The sequence below is a fragment of the Leptopilina heterotoma genome, unplaced genomic scaffold (assembly GCF_015476425.1).
Source record: "Leptopilina heterotoma isolate Lh14 unplaced genomic scaffold, ASM1547642v1 Lhet_38, whole genome shotgun sequence".
In the NCBI taxonomy this organism is placed as follows: Eukaryota; Metazoa; Arthropoda; class Insecta; order Hymenoptera; family Figitidae; genus Leptopilina; species Leptopilina heterotoma.
Genome location: NW_025111054.1, coordinates 943,785 through 969,509, shown reverse-complemented (window position 1 = coordinate 969,509; position 25,725 = coordinate 943,785). Strand labels below are relative to the sequence as shown.

At 23.0% G+C, this 25,725-nt stretch overlaps 1 protein-coding gene across 9 annotated transcripts in view; it reads right to left on the bottom strand.

The window, feature by feature from the left end:
- LOC122505934 (AT-rich interactive domain-containing protein 2-like) overlaps window positions 1–25,725 on the bottom strand; it is a 131,726-nt gene that overhangs the window by 50,505 nt on the left and 55,496 nt on the right. For 8 of the 9 annotated variants that reach the window (XM_043617826.1, XM_043617827.1, XM_043617824.1 and 5 more), the window contains exons 4-7: window positions 24,001–24,152; window positions 6,861–7,321; window positions 6,100–6,608; window positions 1,213–1,754 (exon numbers count right to left, since the gene is read on the bottom strand). In XM_043617826.1, the coding sequence (XP_043473761.1) occupies window positions 1,213–1,754; window positions 6,100–6,608; window positions 6,861–7,321; window positions 24,001–24,152 (1,664 nt within the window). The remainder of the gene's footprint in view (window positions 1–1,212; window positions 1,755–6,099; window positions 6,609–6,860; window positions 7,322–24,000; window positions 24,153–25,725) is intronic. The other variant, XM_043617825.1, reaches the window with a different exon arrangement.

Here is a 25,725-nt window from a genome sequence, read left to right as displayed (position 1 = left end):
ATTTATCAAAATAATTGAATTTTGGAAAAGAATTTCATTAAAAATCCTTAAAATAATTGATTTTATTTGAAGAATTTTGTTTTTTATCAAAATAATTTAATTCTTTTGCAGAATTACTTAAAAAATTTTTGAAAATAAATAAATAATTGATTTTCTGCGACGAATTAAAAGTTATTTATGAAAATATTTGAATTATTGCAACGAATTTTGCGATTTTGTTGTTTATCAAGCTAATTGAATTATATATTGAATTTATATTGCAAAATTACTTAAAAATTTCTGAAAATAATTTATTTTCTGCGACGAAGTAAATGTTATTTATGAAAATATTTGAATTTTTGCAACGAATTTTATTGTTTTATTGAATAATTGAATGTTTCTTAAAATTGAATTCTTTCGTCAAGTTTTAATAAAATTTTTAATAATAATTGCATTTTTCAAGGAATTTATTTAAAAAAACTTTTAAAACTTTTAAAAATAATTGAAATGTTGGAAAGAATTTTATTTAAATTTTTGAAAATAATTGAATTTTTGGCGAAAAATTTTGCTTTTTATAAAAATAATTGAATTCTTGACGAGATATTCATTAAAATTTATAAAAATAATTGAATTCGTGCAAAGTATTTTATTCAATTTTGTTTAAATAATTGATATTTTCCCAAGAATTCAATTAAAACTTTTAACAATAATTGAAGTCTTGAGAAGAATTTTGATATTTATCAAAATAATTGAATTTTGGAAAAGAATTTCATTAAAATTCCTTAAAATAATTGATTTTATGGGGAGAATTTTGTTGGTTATCAAGATAATTGAATTCTTTTGCAGAATTACTTAAAAATTATTGAAAATAATTGATTTCCTGCGACGAAAAAAATAGGGGAAATTTTCAAAATAGGGTACGTTTAGGGGCCAAAATTAAAAAGGAGACTTTCAGGGAAATAGGGGACAGACTGTGAAGCCTGTACAGCAAAACTGCACTAGGGAGAAAAATTAAGACTCTGATTGTTTTACTCAAAAAAAAAAACAGTTACTAATCGAAAGAGAATATTTTGTTCGATTTCACTGTAAACCAGTGTAGAAGTAGAAGTCTTTCTCGGTACAAAGATTTGAAGAACTGCAGCCGATTTTGAACACTAAATTCCATTTTCAGATCAGTGTGCAGTGGTGTGGAGTGAAAAATATTATCGTCTCAGTGATAAAAGGTATTCTTACTGTGCGTCATTGTTTTGACAGGAGTGACGGGAGTAGAAGGTGCGGGCGCAACGACGACGGCTGCAGGAGCAGTGACGACAGAGGCGGCCGGCGTCGACGGTCTCGACGGCGCTGGACTGAGTGGTGTGGAGAGTAGCGCTGGCGTTGGCGCGGGTGCCGTGACGGCCACCGCTACCGGCACTGGCACAGGCACGGGACTCGCCGACGGCGACGGATTCAGTGTGGCCGTTATCGGCGTGGGTGTCGAGACAGAAACCACCGACGTTGTGGCCGGTGTTGATGATGTCGAAGCCGGCGTTGTACTCGATCCAGAGGCGGGAGCCGCGGACGTGGGAATCGTCGAGACAGTCTCCACGACCCTCATCAGGATGCATGCTTTCGGTCCGTAACTTTGCGCCTCCACTGTCACTAGAGCCACCAAAGTGTCAATAGCACCGCGAACCCGCGCGACGCTCGTGCAGGGTTTCTCACCCAAGGAAGTTAGCGCATAGAGACATTCCAATGTGTAAACCAGTAGAGCAATGTCGCTCAGTGCAAGGAATCTGTGGGAAAAAAAGAGAAACAACATTAAAATCTATATTACAAATTACAATCTCTATTACTGAAATGAAAATTTTTAACTTTATTCAGGGCTCGAACCAGTGAAAGTGAAAGTATTCAAAAATCCGTATTTTTGAATACTTTAACTGGTTCGAGCCCTGAATAAAGTTAAAAATTTTACTTTTTAAACCAAAAATGAAAAATTACGGATCAATTTTATTGACAAAAATATAACCAGTCCAAATCAAATAAAAGAACATTTTACTTAAAACTACAATTAAATTTTTTCATAAAAATAAAACATGAAGATATCAATTGCTCCGAGTCTTCGACTCGGAGTAATCGATATCTTCATATTTTATAATAATTATTAAAGATGGCTCAGTGATAAAATTATTATTTTATATTACAAGAATATTTTTACTATAACTCCTTCAAAATTATTATCATCATTTCTATTCAATTATTATTTTCTAGAATTTTCAACTAAAACTCTTCTTTAAATCAATTATCTTCTTTTATATATTAATAATCGTTGTATTCCGATAATCTGTTCGCAGTTTGAAGTTAGTTGTTGTTTGCTTTCTTGCTTCTCAACTTTTTAAAATAATTTTTCTTTTTAAATATTTTCAATTTTAAAATAAATATATTGAAAATCATAGAATTGCTGCAAACAATTTTATCAAAATTTGATAATAATAGAATTCCTTCGAAGAAATTTTATTATTTAGGAAAAAATTGAATTCTCGCGAAGAATTTTGTTAAAATTCTGGAAAATTCGAAATTAAATTCTTTTTGAAGAATCTCTTCGATTTATTTTTAAATAATGGAGTTTCTTTAATAATCTTAATTAAAAATTTTGAAAATAATTAAATTTTATGGACAATTTCTTTCAAGTTTTTTAAAATAATAGTGATGATCAAAAATTGAAATTAAACATTTAATTATGGAATTTTATTTAAATTTTTTTAAATAGGTAATTCAATTCTTTTGGAAAATTTTATTAAAATACTAGATATTAAAAATCATTGAATTGAGGGAAATTTTTTGAAAATAATTGAAATTTTGCCAATAATTTTATTAAATTTTCTGAAAATAATTGAATTTTCCATAGAATTTTATTAAAATTTCTAAAAATAATTGATTTTTCGCTAAGAATTTTAATACTTTCGAAAATAGTTGTATTCGTTTGATGAATATTGTTAATTATGAAAATAATTAAATTTTGCATAGAATTTTATTAAAAGTCCAATGGAATTTCTGAGAAGAATTTTGTTAATTTACGAAGATAATTGAATTCTTTCGAAAAATTTTCTTTTAAAAAATTTTATATTATAATACTATATATTGAAAATCATTGAATTAAGGGAAATTTTTAAAAATTATTGAAATTTTGCAAAGAATTTTATTAAAATTTTTGAAAATAATTGAACTTTGGAGAAGAATTGTATTATTTACAATTATTTATAATTTTTAATTATCTAAAGATAATTGAAATTTTAACGAGAATTTTCAAAAAATTAAGCCTACAGAATTGTTAGTTAACCCCTTCAGTGTGTAGCTAAAATATAACAAAATGGTCCCAAAATGTGTAAGACCTTCTTGTGAATAAATATTCATGACACTAGGTACTAAGGCGTTTTTGGGGTCGCTGATTACGATTCCGGAGTTATTTTTCAAAAATTCAAAATGGCGGATCCAATATGGCGGACACGATTTTAAAAAATTTATTGGATTCGCTTAAAATTCGTTACTCGGGGGTTTTCGTGGTCGCTGATTACGAATATGACATTAGTTTTTTAAAATTCAAAAAGGCGGATCCAAAATGGCGGACACAATTTTGAAAAATTCATTGGATTCGCTTAAAATTCGTTACTCGGGGGTTTTCGTGGTCGCTGATTACGAATATGACATTAGTATTTTAAAATTCAAAATGGCGGACACGATTGTTCATTGGATACGCTTAAAATTCGTTATTCGGGGGTTTTTGGGATCCCTGATTACGAATCTGTTATTAGTTTTTCATAGTTTAAATGGTAAGAATTTACCCACTTTTGAAATTTTTCAAAATTTTTGCCTCCATTTTGTATGAAAAATTATTTATTTTGAAAATCTTACTTCAGAATCGTGATCAGCGACCCCAAAAACACCCGAATAAGAATTTTTAAAGGAATTTATCCACTTTTGAAATTTTTAAAATTTTTGACGGCCATTTTAGATGGAAAATTATGTATTTCGAAAATATGACTTCAGAATTGTGATCAGCGACCTCAAAAACCCCCGATTAAGAATTTTTGCGAATACACGTTAAGTTGTTTTCTTGTTTGGGCCATGACGTGTATACACGTCATCCACTGTTTGGGCCAGTTTTTTTCATGACGTGTATACACGTCATCCACAGTCAAGGGGTTAAAAATATGAAAAATTCAGATTTTCAAAGTTTTCAATTTGAAATTTTTTCAAAATTCAATTATTTCTAAAAATTCACGCTATAATGCTTTTAATATTTAATTATAATCGAAAATTTTAACTGAAATCCATTTTTAAATTAATTTTTATTAGAAAACTCTACTAGAATTCAATTATTTAAATAAAAAAATAAAGAATTTATATTGAATAATTGAATGTTTCTTAATATTGAATTCTCATAAAAAATGTTATCAACAAATTTTTAAATAATTAAATTCTTTCGACGAATTTTAATGAAATTTTTAAAAATATGTAATTACATTTTTGAATGGATTTGATTAAAATTGTTTTAAAAATAATTGAAATTCTGCAATGAGTTTTATTATTGTTATAAAAATGATTGAATTCCTAAAAAGAATTGTATTATTTACGAAAATAGTTAAATCTCTGCAAAAATTATATTATTTATGAAAATAATTGAATTATTGCGAAGAAATTTATTTAAAAAATTTGTAAATAATTAAATTTCTGTGAAATTTTTATTATTTTCTGGAAATAATTAATTGTTTGCGTAGAATTTTATTTAAATTTTTTTAAATAATTGAATTCTTTTTGAAAATTTTATTAAAATACTAGATATTAAAAAATCATTGAATTGAGGAAAATTTTTAAAAATAATTGAAATTTTGCGAATAATTTATTAAATATTTTAAAAATAATTGAATTTTCCGTAGAATTTTATTAAAATTTCTAAAAAAAATTGATTTTCGCTAAGAGTTTTAATACTTTCGAAAATAGTTGAATTCGTTTGACGAATATTGCTAATTATCAAAATAATTAAATTTTGCATAGAATTTTATTAAAATTTTTGAAAATAATTGAATTTCTGCGAAGAATTTTATTATTTTTTAAAATAATTGAATTTTTGCAATTGTTTGAAACTTCTCCAAAATTAAAATTTTTTTTAGTGTTTTTAACTAAAATTCCTCGATAAATTTATTATTTTTACTAATTAATTAAATATATATATTAAAAAATTTAACTAATTTTAAAATTATTTAAATTTTGAAAATTTTCGCAAAAATGTAAGTTCTTTAGAATTTATAATAAAATTCATAAAAAATTGAAATTTTATAAAATTTGAAGCTAAAATCTTTTCAAGTTCATCTATTTATGAAAATTGTAAACGAAACTATTTTAAAATTCAATTAATGTTGAAATGTATAAATAAAATTATTCATTAAATAATTTCCAAGTTATAATTTTATGATAGTTCTTCTAGAATTAAGTTATTTAAAAAGAAATTATTGTCAGAAATGGAAAAAATTGAAGGTTTTATATTAGAATTTTTGTTTTTTTCTAGAAAAAACTATTAATAATAATATTTGAATTATTTGAATGTTAATTAATTATTTTTCCAAAGGTCTGCATTCTGTTGAATGAACCACCTTATAATTTATAAAATTCTTTATACGATGTCTATATTATTTAAATTATTAACATAAAAAAACATATTTATATTATGTTGTGGTGTTAATAATCTAAATCAGATATAAAACGCACTGAATTCTATAATTTTGAGTCTAAATTTTATGATTACACTTTGAAAAAAATTTCAAAAAAAGAAAAACTTGTTTATTTTTGATTGTAAAAAGGTGAAAAAGGTGACAAATCGTGAAAAAAGGTAAAAAAGAGGATAAAATTGAGGCCTTGGATCCAATAACTCGCCCGACGCTCGGAGGAACGCGCAACTGCCAGTCAGTGAGCAGTGAGCGCCTCTGGGCCACTCACTGCTACCCGACTGGTATTAGCGCGTGCCTTCGAGCGTCGGGCGAGTTATTGGATCCAAGGCCTCAATTGAAATAAGCGGACAAAAGGGGAAAAGGGGACCAACTGTGATGCCTGGAAAAAATAAAAAGAAAGTTTTGTAAAAATTACCTGCAAATGAGTTCGTAAACATGATCATTCAATTCTGAAGTGAGTGTATCCTCATTGCAGTCCTGCTGACTGATTTTGTTGAGGATCTCGAGACAGGCAATGACGATGAACCTGTCTTGAGAATCGATGCCACTCGTCACGCATGTAATTGCAACGTCACATATTCTTGGTCCGGCTTCATTAAGAATAATCTCATTGGCAACATTGCCAAAAGTATCAAAGCCCAATTGATGAAGATTACTCCACCTCGATCTAATGCAGAGAAGGACAAATCTCAGAAAGCATCGATTTCGTCCCAATACGGCGGCATTCTCAGCAGTGAAACTCAAATTCCTCAGGATCGATGCTATTTGAAGAACACGTTGTCCATAGGGATCTTGCGTGCCAAGTGTTCGGCCAACGCAAAACAGTTCATGGTCCTCCTCCTCGAATTTTATCGAATTCTGATTCTGATCCCTGAGCGTCTCTTCTGATTGGCTTATTAATCGAACGCACTCCGATATCTCCTGCTAAAACAAAAATTTCACATTCAGTTGGATTTTCTTCATACAAAATAAAACAAACTTTTATTTCTTTTAAAGTATTTCTCAAAAAAAAAAAAAAAAAAACTGTAGGTTTTGTTAGAAAATAATGATTAAAAAATAGAAATTATGCAAAGTTTTTAACTTTTTCTAAAAAAATACTTTTGTTAAAAAATCATAATGAAGAAATAGAAATTATACAAATGTTTGTTATTAATTTCTAAGAAAAAAAATAATTACCGTAACGGGCTCGGCGGGAGTTGAAGATTCTTCTTGGTTCTCCTGAGTTTTGTTCGCTTTTTCCTTCTTTAAATTTCTTCGCCTTGAAAATGTGTTTAGCGTTGGCGATGGTTTTTTGAGGAAGATCCTCTCGTCAGTTAAGTCGATAACATCCTGAGAGTCGAGTACGTCCGACCAGAAGGAATTGATCGAATAATTTCTCACTTTCGAATAGACCTCAATGAAGAGTTGACGCGTTCCCAAGCAATCAAAAACGCCGGCATGTGCCAAAAGTATATTTACAAGCCGGGGATATTTGTCGAGACGCAATGTGTGCTTGCCTTCGTTCGACAACAGGGTGCAAACATTTATTGCGAAATCCTGCTCATTTGGAAGGGGCGACAACAGAGAGAGGGCGAGTTTATCATAGTTCGACGGTTTGTACAAATCCGCTGAAAGTCCATTATAATCCCTCAGAGACTCTGAAACAGAAAGCAAAAATAATTTTAGCCTCTTTTTCCCCATTTCTTTTTAATCAATGCAAATCAGTTTCTTTTGAATTTTAATTTTTGTTCGGTATCAGAAAAGTTTATTATAATTAATAATTCTACGAATTAATTTTCTTTCCTAATAGATTTCTATTCAAACAGAAATTTGTAATTTTAATTAAAATAATTCAATTATTTTTAAGTTCTTGGGTTTCCAACTTGTCATCAATTATAATTCAAAGAAATAATAAATCAGATAAATTTTAATTTGTCTATATAAATATTCATAATATCAAAATTCTTCTCTGAAATTCAATTATTTGCAAAGAATGTTAATAACATTCTTCTCAAAATTTCAATTAACTTTATAAATAATAAAATTCATCCTAGAAATTCAATTATTTTCAAAATTAATAAAATTCTTCGCAGAAATTCAATTATTTAAAAAAATTTTTTTTAATCCCTCGTCAAAATTATCATTATCTACATAAATAATAAAATTCATCATGGAAATTTAATTATTTTCAAAAGTTCTAATAAAATTCTTTGCAAAATTCAATTATCTTCAAAAGTAAGAAAATTCTTCGCAGAAATTCAATTATTTTCAAATTTTTTCTTTTAAATTCTCCTCAAAATTTCAATTATCTTTATAAATATCAAAATTCTTCTGCAAAATTCAATTACTTTTAAACATTTTTTTTAAAAAATCTGTTCAAAATTTCAATTATCTTAATAAATAATAAAATTCATCCTAGAAATTCAATTATTTTCAAAATTCTTTTTAAAATTCTCCTCAAAATTTCAATTATCTTTGTAAAAATCAAAATTCTTCTTCAAAATCCAATTACACTTACTAATGTTTTATAAATTTCTTCTCAATAATTCAATTATTTTCATAAAAAATAATTAAAAATTTTTTTTTATTATAAAGTCTTATAATATAAAATAATGATTTTATCACTTGGTCATCTTTAATTATTATAAAACAAAAAGACATCGATTGCTCCGAGTCGAAGACTCTGAATGATCGATTTCTTCATGTTTCATAACAATTCTTTATGAGTTGTTTAATTTCAAATAGATTTTCTAAAAATTTTAAATTATAATTGAATTATGATTATATAATTATAATTATAATTGAAATTCTGCAATGAGATTATTAGTTTATGGAAAAATTTAAATTCCTAAAAAGAATTTTATTATGTACGAAAATAATTGAATCCCTGAATAAATTTTATTATTTATAAAAATAATTGAATTATCGGGAAGAAATTTATAAAAAAATTTGTAAATAATTGAACTCCTGTGAAATTTTTATTATTTTATGAAAATAATTAAATGTTTGCGTAGAATTTTATTAAATTTTTTTTTAAATAATTAAATTTTTTTGGAAAATTTTAATAAAATAGTAGATATTAAGAATCATTGAATTATGGAGAAGAATTTAATTAAAAATCCTTAAAATAATTGATTTTATGGGGAGAATTTTGTTGGTTATCAAGATAATTGAATTCTTTTGCAGAATTACTTAAAAATTTTTGAAAATAAATACATAAATAATTGATTTTCTGCAACGAATTAAAAGTTATTTATGAAAATATTCGAATTATTGCAATGGATTTTATTATTTTTTGAAATAATTGAATGTTTATTAAAAATTGAATTCTTTCCTCGAGTTTTAATAAACTTTTTAATAATAATTGCATTTTTCAAGGAAAAGAATTTTATTAAAATTCCTTAGAATAATTGATTTTATGGGGAGAATTTATGCGATTTTGTTGTTTATCAAGCTAATTGAATTATTTTGCAAAATTACTTAAAAATTTCTGAAAATAATTGAATTTATGTCGAACAATTTTGCTATTTATAAAAATAATTGAATTCTCGACGAGATATTCATTAAAATTTATAAAAATAATTGAATTCGTGCAAAGTATTTTATTAAATTTTGTTTAAATAATTGAAATTTTGCCAAGAATTTAACTAAAATTTCTGACAATAATTGAATTCTTAAGAAGAATTTTGATGTTTATCAAAATAATTGAATTTTGGAAAAAATTTTTATTAAAATTCCTTGAAATAATTGATTTTATAAGGAGAATTTGGTGGTTATCAAAATAATTGAATTTTGGAAAAGAATTTTATTAAAATTCCTTAGAATAATTAATTTATGGGAAGAATTTATGCGATTTTGTTGTTTATCAAGCAAATTGAATTATTTTGCAAAATTACTTCAAATTTTTTGAAAATAATTGATTTTCTGCGACGAATTAAATGTTATTTATGAAAATATTTGAATTATTGCTACGAATTTTATTGTTTTATTGAGTAATTGAATGTTTCTTAAAATTTAATTCTTTCCTCAAGTTTTAATAAAATTTTTAATAATAATTGCATTTTTCAAGGAATTTATTTTAAATTGTATTAAAAATATTTGAAATTCTGCGATGAAAATAATTGAATTCGTAAATGAAATTTTATTATTTATGAAAATAATTGAATCTTTTCGTAGAATTGTATCAACAAGTTTTTTCTATAATTAAATCTGTTGATAAATTTTATGAAAATAGAAAATATTTAAAAACATTGAATTGTGAAAAACTTTTAAAAATAATTGAAATGTTGCAAACAATTTTATTAAAATTTTTGAAAATAATTGAATTTTTGGCGAAAAATTTTGCTATTTATAAAAAGAATTGAAATTTTGCCAAGAATTTAATTAAAATTTTTGACAATAATTAAATTCTTGAGAAGAATTTTGATATTTATCAAAATAATTGAATTTTGGAAAAGAATTTAATTAAAAATCCTTAAAATAATTGATTTTATGGGGAGAATTTTGTTGGTTATCAAGATAATTGAATTCTTTTGCAGAATTACTTGAAAATTTTTTTAAATTAAATAAATATTTGATTTTCTCCGACGAATTAAAAGTTATTTATGAAAATATTTGAATTATTGCAACAAATTGTATTATTTTTAATTTTATTATTTTTTGGAATAATTGAATGTTTATCAAAAATTGAATTATTTCGTTAAGTTTTTATAAAATTTTCTAAAAAGAATTGCATTTTTCGAGGAATTTATTTAAAATTTTATTAAAAATATTTGAAATTCTGCAATGAAAATAATTGAATTCCGAAATGAAATTTTATCATTTATGAAAATAATTGAATCTTTTCGTAGAATTGTATCAACAAGTTTTTTCAATAATTAAATCTTTGTTAAATTTTATGAAAATTGTGACTATTGAAAATTTTTTGAATTGTGAAAACTTTTCAACATAATTGAAATTTTCGAATATATTGAATTTTTTGGCGAAAAATTTTGCTACTTGCAAAGATAATTGAATTCTTGACGAGATATTCGTTAAATTTTTTTTAAATTATTGAATTTCTGCGAAGAATTTTATTACTTTTGAAAATAATTGTATTTTTTTTAAGTTCTCTAAAATTCTCCAAATTATATCGTAGAATTTACGATTTTTTCGTCTTTTCTCAATCAAATTGCGGATCTTTTTTTTTTTTTTTTTAAAACTGACTTTTCCGGACTTTAAGCAAATTTACCCACCCAATTCGAGTTTCCCTGCTTTAGGTGAAATATAATGTATCAAGAAAAAAGAAAGTAACTGTCAAGAATTTAAAAAGTAGAAAATATGAAGAATTTGAATGCAAAAAGGCGAGTAGTGCGGGAATTCGGTAGCTGTTAATAATTGAATTAGCGAAAGATAACGGAACGAGTTATTGATGGGCATATTGTATAGGCAGAAGAAGGGAGTGGGTGGTGGTATGGTGGTGGTGTAGTTATTTGCAATAACGGTTGACGCACGCAAACAAACGCAGAAACCTAGTCTGAATCCTCAATCGAATCGAAAGCGTCGTGGTCGCGTCGAGCGGATTTAAAGGAAAAAAAAGAAGAGGTGGGGAGGTCGGCAACAAGCAAGAGCAAAGCAGGAGTCACGCAAGCGCCGCAAAGCTCAATACGGGGTCGGGTGACGATGACGGCGGTTGTGCTTGTGTTGAGAGAAACCTATCCCATTCCATCCCTGTCTATCCCTCGAAACTCTATTGATTGTGGCTTTTGCCATCGTCCCTATGGCTATTCCAGACTTGTTTATATTGTCTTCTCTCACTCACTTCTTCTTCTTCCTCTTACCAACTCTCAACGATTAGTTCTCGCCCTATTCATCTGCCGGAACAGTTCTTTAACCAAAACCCACTTTACTATATAGAAAAAACAAAAAAATTATAAATCGATCGAAATTTATTATTTTTTATTTGTTTCAAAGAATTTCGTAACTAAATTCTATTGTGTTTAATGAACAAGTGAAGAAAGTACGACATTATCGACGGATGATGAAGTGCGAGAGGTCAGGTCGAGCGAATTGAGCCCTGGACGGGAATAAGTTGCCAAACTTGAGCCCTCTTTTACAGTTGAATGTGTCGAGAGGAGAGGGGGGTGGGGGGGGGGGTGAAATCTGATGTCACGGATATTTTGTTAAAGCGCACGCGTACCAAGTATAGACCGGTGAATTGTATCACACAAGGGTGAAAAGGAGGAAGCGGGTGGGATCATCCATAACTATAATCTGATAACATAATCATCGATTAACATTCACATGTACCTACTATTTCATTTTCCCTTAATTCCAACTAATAATTTCAATTTATTACTTTTATTTAATGTTTATTTTTTTAATTTAGGCTTTTTACATATATATTATGAAACGGAAGTTACCGTTTATTAAGTTTATTCGAGAAAAATTTTTTCTGAAGCTAAGGCTTTGCACTTGATAATTACTTTTAAAAAAATAGGAAAAAGTAACTTTAAGACTAAAAAAAGTAGTAAAAAGTACAGACCAGGGCTCGAAGCAGTGAAAGTATTCAAAAATACGGACTTTACGGAGCAAAAATTAAAAATTACGGACCATTTACGGACCAACTGACAAAAATAGAATCAGGCCGAATCAAATAAGAGAAAATTTTACTTAAAACTAGAAATTCAATTTTTCATAATTCTATAAAACATGAAGAAATCGATAACTCCGAGTCATCGACTCGAAGTCATCGATTTCTTCATGTTTTATAATAATTAATAATAATTAATAATAATTATTAATAAAAATAATTTATAATAATTAAAATCATTATCAATTCAATTTTTATTTTTAAGAATTTAAAACTAAAATTCTTCGATTATTTTTTTAAATTTTCGAAAAAAGTTCTTTGACAATTTTCAAATTAATTTCTTTACAATATTCAATTTTCCGAAATTTCAATGAAATAAATATTAGAAAATAGAACCAAAAAATAATATTTAAAAAAATCAATTAAACTTTTTCGAAAAAATTAATTTCAAAATTCAATTATTTCCAAATAATTCACGCTATATTGCTTTTAATATTCTATTATCTAAAAGTTGAACTGAAATTCATTTTTATGAAATGAAAATCAATTTTTATTCGAAACTTCTACTAGAATTCAACTATTTAAATACAAATTTAAATGTAAAAATGCAAATAAATAATTTATTAAATGAACGTTTCTTAAAATTCAATTCCCATAAAAAATCGTTATCAACAAATTTTCAAATTATTGAATCCTATCAACGAATTTTAATGAAATTTTTAAGAATAATTACATTTTTCGAGAAATTTGATTAAAATTGTATTAAAAATAAATAAAATAAATAAAATAATTGAAATTCTGCATTGAATTTTATTATTTATTCGAAAATAATTGAATTCTTGCGAAGAATTTTATCAAAATTTTTTCAAAAATAATTAAATTCTTGTAAAAAATTAACCGGAATTCAATTATTTAAAAAAAATTTTAATAAAATTTTTGGCATAAATTAAAAATAACAAAATTCTTAGCAGATCTTCAATTAAGTTCAGAAATTTTAATAAAATTTTTCCCAAGAATTTAAATATATTCGTAAAATAATAAAAATCTTTGCAGACATTTAATTATTTTTAAAAGTCTTAATAAAATTTTTGCAAGAATTCAATTATTTTCAAAAATATCAGAATTTTAGCAGAAATTCAAAACATTTTAAAAAGTTTTGATAAAACTTTTTTTTGGTAGAAATTCAATTATTTTTAAGACAATTATAAAAAAAATGTCTCGATAAAATTCAATTATTTTTAAAATTTTAATGAAATTTCTTCGAAAGAATTCAATTATTATAATCTAAGATTTTAACTGAAATCTATTTTTAAATCAATGTTTATGAGAAAATTCTACCAGAATTCAATTATTTGAATACAAATAAAATACAAATAAATAATTTATTGAAAATTATTTTTTGAAAATACTTAAAAGTTTTTCTAGAATTTTATTAAATTTTTTTTTAATTAATTAAATTCTTTTGGTAAATTTTATGAAAATATTAGATATTGAACAATATTTAATATTTGCGAAGAATATTATTACTTTGGAAAATAATTGAAATTTTGCAATGGATTTTATTAAAATTTTTGAAAATAATTGAATTTTGCTATTTATTTATAAAGATAATTGAGATGTTGGCCATTTTTTTAAAAATTTTTTGAAAATAATTGAATTTCGGAGAAGAATTTTAATATTTCTAAAGATAATTGAAATTTTGATGAGAATTGTTAAACAATTTTGAACATAATTGAATTCGTGTGATAAATATTGTTAATTATGAAAATAATTGAAATTTTGTAATGAATTTTAATAAAATTTTTAAAAATAATTTAATTTTGTCGAAGAATTTTGCTATTTATTTATAAAGATAATTGAAATGTTGACAATGTTTTTTAGATTTTTTGAAAATAATTGAATTTTTGCCAAAAAAAAGTTCTTAAAATTTTGGAAAATAATTGAATCGTTTCAAAGAATTTTATTAAAATTTTCGGGAAAAATTTACTTTATTTGAATTATTAGCGGATTTAAAGTAGTGTAAATTCTAAAATTTTAACTGAATTGCATTTTTTGAGTGAATTTATTTACAATTTTAAAAAAATTGAATGAAAATTGCATTTTAAATAATTGATTATCTGTGAAAATATTATTTAGAATTTTATTAACATTTGTTTAAAATAATGGAATTTTTTTGTGAAAATTTATTAAAATAGTAAATAATGAAAATAATTGAATTTTAGCGAAGAATTTCTTTATTTGGAAAAATAATTGAATTCTTGATAAAAAAATTTTCTTAAAATTTTTTAAAATAATTGAATCGTTTTAAAGAATTTCATATTAAAATTGTTTAAAATGTTTCTAAGAATTTTCTATCAAAATTTTTGAGAATAATTTCTTTATTTCAATTCTTAGCGAAAAAAGCAGTGATTTCGATTTTTTGTCATTGATTTTCCAAAACTCCTGGACTTTTAAATAAATAATTATAAAAAAAACCGAAATCAGTACTTTCCCTGCCTTGGTTACTCTTGCAATTATTTTTAAATGACTTTTAGTATTAAAATAAACTATTAGCAAAAGAAAAAATTGCTTCTGGAGCCTGGCAAAAAATATAACAAATCCTTAAAATTATAGAAATTAAAATTTTGTTTAAAAATAAACTAAAATGAAATTTTAATTTAACAGTTATTGATTTTTATATTTAAATTTTTTTTTATGTTCTTTCAAAAATAGTATAAACGCAAAGCTCATGTTAAATTAAAAAATATATATATATTGCAGGGGACAGTTAAAAAGCTTTTAACCTGTTCAAATTAGTAAAAGCAAACTTTAACCATGGGTAATAAAATTTCCAAATAAAAATAAAAATAATGAATTGCAATAAACAAAAAATTTTAAACCAAATTCAGATATTTATTTATTTATAAAATAAAATCTATATCATAAGAACATTGTAACTGTAACTTCTTCAAAATTATTTTCATCATTTTATTTTAATTTAATTCTTATTTTTTAGAATTTTTAACTAAAATTTTACTTTACATCAATTATTTTTAATAATTTTCCAAAAAGCTCTTTGAGAATTTTCAAATCCTTTTATTTAAAATTCAATTTTACGAAATTTTGACTATTCGGAAATTCTCCAATTAAATATATATTAGAAAATAAAAACTTCAAATAAACTTTTTCAAAAAAATTAATTCTACAGAATTGTTAGTAAAAAATACGAAAAATTAAAATTTTCAAAGATTTTAATTTAAAACTTTTTCAAAATTCAATTATTTCTCAAATTCGCGCTATACTGCTTTTAATATTCAAGTATTATCTAAAATTTGAACTGAAATTTTATGAAATGAAAATCAATTTTTATTAGAAAATTCTACGAGAATTCAATTATTTAAATACAAATAAAATTCAAATAAATAATTTATTCAATAATTGAATTCTCATAAAGAATTTTATCAACAACTTTTTAAAGTAACTGAATTCTTTTGACGAATTTTAATAAAATTTTTAAGAATAATTGAAATTTTGCCGAGTATTTTAAAAAAATTTTTGAACATAATTTAATTTTTGCCAAGAATTTTATTACTTTTGAAAATAATTGAATTTCTGCAATCATTTATAACTTTTCCAAAATTCAATTTCTTTTGGTGCTTTTAACTAAAACTCTTCTATAAATCCATGATTTTTAATAATTAATTAAATATATTTGTATTGAAAAATTGAACTAATTTCAGAAGAATTTGAATTATTAAAATTTTTCAAAATTCTAAGTTCTTTAAAATTTCTAATTAAATTAAAATTAAATGAAAATTGAAATTTTCTAAAATTTTAAATAATTAAAACCTTTTGAAGTTCATCTGTTTATGAAAATTATTATTCATTAAATAATTTGTAAGTCATATTTTTATTAATAATCCTTTTATTGACATTTTAAAAATTAAAAATATGAGAAAGTGACTTTTCGCGATTTTTTGAAATTGAATCATAATAATTCATTTAAAAATGAAATAAGAAAATTTCTGAAAAATATAAAAGAAAATAAAAAATAATCCTGAAAATTGTTTCAAATTCCTTTTTTAAAAAGTAAAACAAAATATCCATGAATCGAAAAAAATAATTTCAGAAAATGCGCAACCAATTGTAATTCAAATGACATTCGTTTACAATAATAATAATAAGTCAGCAAAAATGTATTATTTATTACTGCAAAAAACGTCATTCATACTTTTCATTAGCATTGACTCATCGACAAATTTTACTGTTTGTCTCTATTCTCACATTATACTACGAATAAAATCTATAATTACATTTGATTCGTTATGTATTCGTTCTGAAAATCTTTAAAATCCATAATCTATATTAATAACCTTCTATAACCGGATGTCTGTTCGCAGTTTAAATTTAGATGTTTTTGTTTGTTTTTTTCCATAATTTTTCAAAATAATTTTCAGGCCTCGTACTGAATTTTTTTCAAATGAAAAACAGTGTTTTAAAATGTTCACGTAATAGTTGCAAATATTACCACAATTATTTTCGTTCACAAATAATGACTATTGAGCATTGTAATAAAAATTACAATTTTACATCCATAAAAAACAAATTAGATAACAAATCTAAAATTGAAGAAAAATTTCTTATGGACAAAAAATTGTAATTTTTATTCAAAGGCAACATTAAATTGTTTAAAATATTGAAAATTAAAGTCTTTACCCATCCATCGAAATAAATTTAGTCTTTTTTTTTATTTAAAATACGAAATTATGACATTGTCAGACTTCGCACTACTTTTTTACAATTTGCTACTATTTTGATACTTTTTTCACATTTCTGACACTAAAAGATACTTTTTTCTATACTTTTTTCACAAATTACAATAGTTTAAACTTTAAATACGCTAATAATTGAAATAAAGAAATTATTCTCAAAAATTTCAATTAAAATTTTAATAGAATTCTCAGAAACATTTTAAACAATTTTAAACACTTTTAATAAAATTCTTTCAAACCATTCAATTATTTTCAAAAATTTTAAGAAAATTTTTTTGGCAAGAATTCAATTATTTTTCCAAATAAAGAAATTCTTCGCTGAAATTCAATTATTTTCATTATCTACTATTTTAAGAAAATTTCACAAAAAAATTCCATTATTCTAAACAAATGTTAATAAAATTCTAAATAATATTTTCACAGATAATCAATTATTTAAAATCCAATTTTCATTCAATTTTTTTAAAATTTTAAATAAATTCACTCAAAAAATGCAATTCAGTTAAAATTTTAGAATTTACACTACTTTAAATCCGCTAATAATTTAAATAAAATAAATTTTTCCTGAAAATTTTAATAAAATTCTTTAAAACGATTCAATTATTTTCCAAAATTTTAAGAACTTTTTTTTGGCAAAAATTCAATTATTTTCGAAAAATCTAAAAAACATTGTCAACATTTCAATTATCTTTATAAATAAATAGCAAAATTCTTCGACAAAATTAAATTATTTTTAAAAATTTTATTAAAATTCATTACAAAACTTCAATTATTTTCATAATTAACAATATTTATCACACGAATTCAATTATGTTCAAAAATTTTTAACAATTCTCATCAAAATTTCAATTATCTTTAGAAATATTAAAATTCTTCTCCGAAATTCAATTATTTTCAAAAAATCTTAAAAAAAAAAATGGCCAACATCTCAATTATCTTTATAAATAAATAGCAAAATTCAATTATTTTCAAAAATTTTAATAAAATCCATTACAAAATTTCAATTATTTTCAAAAGTAATAATATTCTTCGCAAATATTAAATACTAGCTAAACTATCCGCGCGCAAGCGCGCGGGAATGTTGTGTCAAACTGCTTATTTTAAACAATTTAAACTCCATTTTATTTTTAAAAATGTTTAAAGAAATAATTATTATTACCTAACAAAAAGTTTGAAATAATTAAAAGTGGAAAAAGTTAACAATTATAGAGAATTAAATTTTCATTTTATATTATTTTGAAACTTTAAAGTTTACAAAAAAGATTTAAGAACTTCGAACTTCTAATTTTTTTTAAATTCAAATACTTTCACTTAATGGTCTCAATTTAAATAGAATTTACATTACTGGACCTGAACTATGGCTAGACATGGTGGCCACTGGTCAGGGAAAAGTCAGGGAAAAGTCAGGGAATTTTTTAATTAGTCAGGGAAATTGTAAAGATTATAAAAAGAAAAAAAAATTTATATGAGGGAGACTAGGGCTAAATATTAAACAGCCAAAACAGTCAAATTGCATTATCTTTCTAACGGAAATAGTTAGATATAAATATCAAATAATTTTTATTTATATCAAATATCCAATTAATTGAGTGAAATAAATAAATAAATTGTTTCAAATAACTAATTATTTGCATTAAATAAATTCGTTTATTAGAATCAATTAATTATTTAATTGATCCAATTAAGATTTATTTGAGTTAAACAAATGTGATTCAAATAATTCAAGTTATTTGAAGCAAATAAAATTTTTTTTCAGTGTATTTATGTCATTAGGCAAGTACACGGCCGAAAAACGAAACCGCCCACGACAATTAAACCCATAATTTTGTTTTTTATTTATAAATAAATTTTAGTTTATTAAATTTATAATTGTTAAATGTTACAAAATCAAAGTTTTGAAAAAAGAGCAAAACATTTATTTTACGCTAAAATATTAGAAGCTTTTTTATTAAATGTTGGTGAGGACAATTGGCCTATACAAGATTGATCTATTTATATATTTTTGCATCTAAACGGATTTATTGACTAAAAAACATCTTTTCAAAATTTAAGTTTTAGCCGCAGTCTCAGCTACTTTAAGATTAAAGATTTAATTTTAAAAATAAAGAATTTTATCTACTTCTACAAATTGATTCAAAAATCCTTAAAACATCCTTCTCAACTGTTTGAAATGAATAGTAGTTATTAATAATAATTTGAGAGATATATTTCTTATTTAAATTATTGTTCATTAGAAACCAAGTTAAAAACACCCAGAATATTGGTCAGGGAAAGTCGGGAAAAAGTCAGGGAAATTTTTTTACTGTTTTTAGTGGCCACCATGCTAGAAAAATTCCAATTAGTATCTGGGTCATAAAAATTAATTTAATTCACAATTAATAAAAAAATAGCCACAGCCGGTAACCAGCAGGAGGTGAAAAATTATTTTTTGAGCAAATTTTATCTTTTACATTGCTTATTTTAAACAATATAAAGCCATTTTAATTTAAATATACTTTTTAAAGTATTAATTGAAGCACTGAAAAATTTCGCTAATAAAGTGAAATCTGTAGTTTATCCAGGTAAATGTTTTTTGTCGTGCATAACGAAAAAATAATTAAATTAACATCAGATTTTCTAAATTCAAAATAACGAATTCAACATAGAAATTAATCATTTTAGAACTTTACCAAATTCACCCCAGAAATCACTGAGTCCGATAAATTAGAAGAAAGTCAGACAAATGGAAGTTCTATTTTGAATTTCTAAATTTTAATGTCATATTTAACGTATTAGAAACGAATTTTAAGTGAATCCTATAAATTTTGTTAAAATACTATTACTGCTGTTAAACTTTCATGTTGTACGAAGAAAATTGAATCTCGCAAAAATTGTTACATATTTTATACTTTTATTTTCAAAATAATTTTGATTACGAAAATTTTAATTATTCCAAAAATTAAAAAAATAATTATTCATTTAGCTTTTTAAACAAAAAATTCCGTATCTTTTGAAACTACCATAACTGCAAAAAATTAAATTAATAGAAAAATAATAAAGTTAACAACTTTTAATTCTAATTTCTTTGGAAAACAAAATATCTATAGTATAAATACAAACTATAACTTGCATTAATTATTTAATTACAAGATGTAATATAATATTATAATGAAGCATAAAAAAAATATTCTAAATTCGTTTTTAGAAACAAAGAAAAAAAAATTTCAGATAAATTTTAGGCGTATGATAGCCCCTACATTTTAATTCTATATATTGGTTGTTTAATTGAATTTTTAACTTTATAATTATTATTTACTCGGCAGGTATGTGTCCATAATTTAATGTTAACATTATTTAAATATTGGGAATAGATATTTGATGTAATATATTTTTAATTGAAAAAATAGACAATATATTTTCATTGATTTGTTGAATATTCTATAAATCACGTATTAATTAAAAACATATGAAAATTAAGACACGTTAAAAGTTCATAAAATAAACATGACATTAGACAATATTTTTATGTAATAAAAAATATAAATATAAAACTTGTATTAAATTACTATTTTATAAAATATACTTTGATAATTTAAATTTATGTTGTAGTCTTTAATAATATAGTAATTATTTTAAATTATTATGACAATAATTAATAATTTTAAATTATGAAAAATAAATATTATATTTTTAACAATTACATTATTTAGAGTTTTGCAAGTTAAAAATTTATTAAAAAGTTAAAAAACTAAATATTCTGCATTAAGAAATTTATAAAAATAAAATTCAATTGAATGTAAATTATATCAAATAACTTTTTTCAATATATTGAAATAATGTTAACATTAAATTATAGAAAAGTATTTACCTTTAGAGTAAATGATAGTTGTAAAGCTAAAAATTGAATCAAACACTATAACAGTACTGCCAGATGATTGAAACGACAAATCTTCAGAATTTTCTTATTTATCTTCAGAAATCTTTAAATTAATCAAAAAAATTTCTTCAGATTTTGGTTATGATTTTTTCTAGAATATGATAAATGAAATTAAATTTCACAAAGAATTATAAAGAAATAAATTAATATTGCTGTGTTTGAATCTGTTCGCAATTTGAAAGTAAAAGTTTTCAATGTTTTTAATTTTAAAAATTAATGCACTGAACATGACTAAAATCTTGCAAAGTTTTTATTGAAAAATTTGTAAATAATTAGTCATTTGATTTTTATAAAAAATTTTTTTTAAATAATTAAATTCTTTCGAAAACTGTTATTAACATTTTTGAAAATAATAAACAAGAATAGTTAATTATGTAGTTAATCTGAAATTAAAAAATTAATATTTATATTTGAAAATATAACATATTTTTTGATTTGCAAAATAATAAATGGAACAGTAACAATTACTTTAGTAATTAATAATTATTACATTTATTATTATAATCATAAAAACGTAAAGAACAAAAATTATAATTTATCTTTAAAAAATGGTTTATTTATATTATTTAAATGTTTATAAATATTTTCATAATTACTTGATATATATACAGCCTTCACAACATTTTCAAACAAACTTCAAGTTTTTACTATATTTCTTCCAATCTGGCAGCACTTAACAATAATAACATGAACATTGAAAAATTTGACATTTAAAAATATAAAAAATGCCAATACTTAACCCACAAAAATTAATTTTCAAAACAAACGTATAAAAAACAAAAGAATAACCATAACTAACTTCAAGTGTGGACAGAGATCCGGAAATCTGGAATCACGACGATTATTATATATAATTGTTCAATATCTACTATTTTCATAAAATTTACCAAAAGAATTTAATTAATTAAAAAAAAATTTAATAGAATTCTAGAAAAACTTTTAAGTATTTTCAAAAAATAATTTTCAATAAATTATTTATTTGTATTTTATTTGTATTTAAATAATTGAATTCTGTTAGAATTTTCTCATAAACATTGATTTAAAAATAGATTTCAGTTAAAATCCTAGATTATAATAATTGAATTCTTTCGAATAAATCTCATTAAAATTTTAAAAATAATTGAATTTTATCGAGACATTTTTTTCAAGTTGTCTTAAAAATAATTGAATTTCTACCAAAAAAAAGTTTTATCAAAACTTTTTAAAATGTTTGAATTTCTGCTAAAATTCTGATATTTTTGAAAATAATTGAATTCTTACGAAAAATTTTGATGAAATACTATATAGAAATTCAATTTTAAGAAATAATGAATTATTTAATCCATTATTTATTTGTGAATTTTAATAATTAAATATTCGTACAACTTTTTAACGAGAATTTATTTAAAAATGAATTTCAGTTAAAATTTTTAAAGTTAAACTACTTTAATTCCGCTAATAATTGAAATAAATAAATTATTCTCAAAAATACAATATTTTTTAAAATTAAAAAATTTTTTTTTTTTGCAAAAATTCAATTATTTTCCCAAATAATGAAATTCTTCGCTAAAATTCAATTATTTTCAATATCTCCTATTTTAATAAATTTTTACAAAAGAAGTCAATTATTTTTGTATTTAAATAATTTAATTCTCTTGGAACTTTCTAAGAATTGAATTAAAAATGAATTTAAGAAAAAATTTTAGATAAAAATTGAATATTAGAAGCATTATAATAATGAATTTATATAAATAATTAAATTTCAAAATAGTTTTAGAATGGTTTGCCTTTGATAATTTTCATTCTTGTAAAACTGTAATAATATTGAAATATTTATGATAAAAAATTAATTATTTATTATTTTTCAAAAGTCAGGGACAAAATTTTTGTGAATCGATTGAATCGAGTTTTTTTTTAATCGTCAAATTTAATTTTTCGATAGCTACTTTTTACTACTTTTTTTTAGTCTTAAAGCTACTTTTTGCTACATTTTTAAAAGTAATTATCGAGTGCGAAGCCTGAAATTACAATTAGTTATTAAAAATTATTTTTGAGAAAATTTTCTGTAGATATTTTTAAAGTAAATTTTTCTAATCTTTATAGAAAAAATTGTCTTTGAAAATAGTAAAAATTATTCTGGAAATAACAATTTTTAATATTAAATGTTAATTTTTTTTTTGTAAGGGAATTTTTCCAAGACCCAAACTAATTTTTTTCTGAAATTTACTTCGTATATCGTAAAATTCATGAAATTTTAAAACAAAGTAGCGTTGTAATAAAAATTTTCATTAAACATTTAAAGAAAATTGCGGACTACAGAAAAAGATGAAAAATATCAATAATTATAACAGATAAAGTTTAACAAAAGGAAATAATTTAATTTTAAAAAGTTGTAGTTAAGAGAAAAAGTAAAAAAAGAAAATTATAAATAAATTTTATGCGTTAATTGTTTAAAATGTAGTTTTTGTCGAAAAAAGTTGGTATTTAAATTTTACAGTTTTTGACTTTATTAATATTGAAAGTAAGATTGGTGGTGTATTTTTACAAGTTTTCGATAGAAATTCGATTAAAATTTGAATTTCAAAAGGTTTCAATTTAAAATTTTCAAAAATTTAACATTCAAATAATTGAATTAAAAATTCTAAAAAAAAGTTATTTTTTTGAAAAATTTTTATTTAAATTTTTTCGAAATCAGTTAAATTTTTTAATATATATTTTATTAAGAAAGTTTTGAAGGTAACGAGTTTGTCTTTGAAATATTTGATTTTTACAAAACTGTATAATAATATTTAAATATTTAACATAAAAAATTAATTATTTATTATATTCCAAAAGTAGGAAATACTGAATTGTGAATCTTTTTGTGAATCGATTGAAACGATTTTTTTTTAATTGTCAAATTTAATTTTTGTCACTAGTAATTAACAAAACTAATAATAATAATAATAATAATAATAATAATAATAATTAATAAAATAAAAATAAAATAATAAAATAATAATAATTAAAAAAAATAAAAAAAATAATAAAAAATAAAAAAAAAATAAAAAAAAAATAAATAATAATTAAAAAAATTAATAAATTAATTAATTAATTGAAATAATAATTAATCCAACTTACCTGTGACATTATGTTGATGATGATTATAAGTTAAAGGAACTGAATGCAGTGATCGAGCCGACCACTTTCGGTGCCTTGAATCTTCATCGTCATCATCTGCTTGTTGTCCATCTTCACCTAGGAAATGTACTTTTTCGTATCTGTCCAGATACCTGCAAGTAAAAAATGGAAAACAATGAATAAAAAAATTTACCATATATAACAAATTTCGAGGTGAAAATTTCTTAACGTGACAATTTTTTTTTTCTTTTATACACGAGTACGAGATGAGAATAATTTTTAAAATGCACCATCTGCAGTATTTGAATAGTTTTTAGAAACAAGATATTCACTTGAAATTTGATATGCCAAGAAACTCAATACATATTCACTTATAGGCGCACAATGCTTAAATATATTCATGGAAAAAGCGGACAAAATGTCAGAATACAATATGTAGCAAGTAAAATAAAAATTGAAGAAATATTTTATTAACTTCTTCTCCAACTCCAGGTAACTTTCCTTCTTTCAAAAAATCAATGCAATCAATGCACAATGGAATATTTTCTAACATTTTCTGACATTTTCCAAAAATTTAAATAAAAAGAATTTGTTTTCAAGTATTAAAGTACATTAAATAAATTACAGTACAGAATTGAATGATAATTAATCATATTAGATAAATAATTTTGAAATTTAAGAGACGACACTTTCCCAAAATTATCCATGTAATTACACGTAGAGGATGATGTGAGAGTACATATTAATTAATATTCTGAAATTGTTCACTAATCTAGGAGCGTGTGCGTGTGTTTGCGTTTCAGTACTGGTTTCTATAGTGGTTTTCATGTTTGACACATGGTTTGACATGTTAGTACCTACACCGAGAGGCATTTCCCATCAAACTCTAATACACCAGTATCTTCACAAATATTTATCTTTCTCAAGTCAACAGGTAATTGAGCTTAAAATATTTCAAAATTCATTGATTTTGCAGGCGTCGAACTCATTACTTATACAATTAGTTAAAAAAAGTAACTGTAATTTACAGGGTGGCCACCAAAACTCGTGAATAAAATTCACGTCTATTTCCCGGTTTTTTCAAGGTTTCTAGGATCGTATAGATTTTAAAAAATGCAGGGTTGCCACAAATATTTAATTTTATTTTTCCCTGATTTCCAGACAAAAAAAAAAAAAAAAAAAATTTCCCTGATTTCCAGACAAAATTTTTACTTTTTCCTTGACCATAAAGAATACTCTGATTCACTCTAAAAAATATTAGATACTCAAAAAAAACATTCTATTACATTTACATACGAATTTCTTAAATTGTAAAATTATTCACAAACATCAATAACTAAATTTTTAAATAAGTATTTAATTATTATTTTTCCATAGGAATTAAAATTCTTCAAACATTTTTAAAATTAAACAACTTATAAGAATATTAATATAAAATATGAAGATATCAATTACTCCGAGTCGAAGACTCGGAGTGCTTGATATCTTCATGTTTTATAAAAAATTTAATTTCCATAAAATTTTTCAAAAAAAAAAAATTAAATTATTTACAAAAATTATTATAAAATTCGTTGCAAGAATTCAATTATTTTCATAAATAATAAAATTTTTCACATGATTTCAATTATTTTTAATACAATTTTAAATAAATTTCTCGAAAAATAAAATTATCTTCAAAAATTTTTTGCAAGAATTAAACTAGATACATTTTACAAAAATAATGAA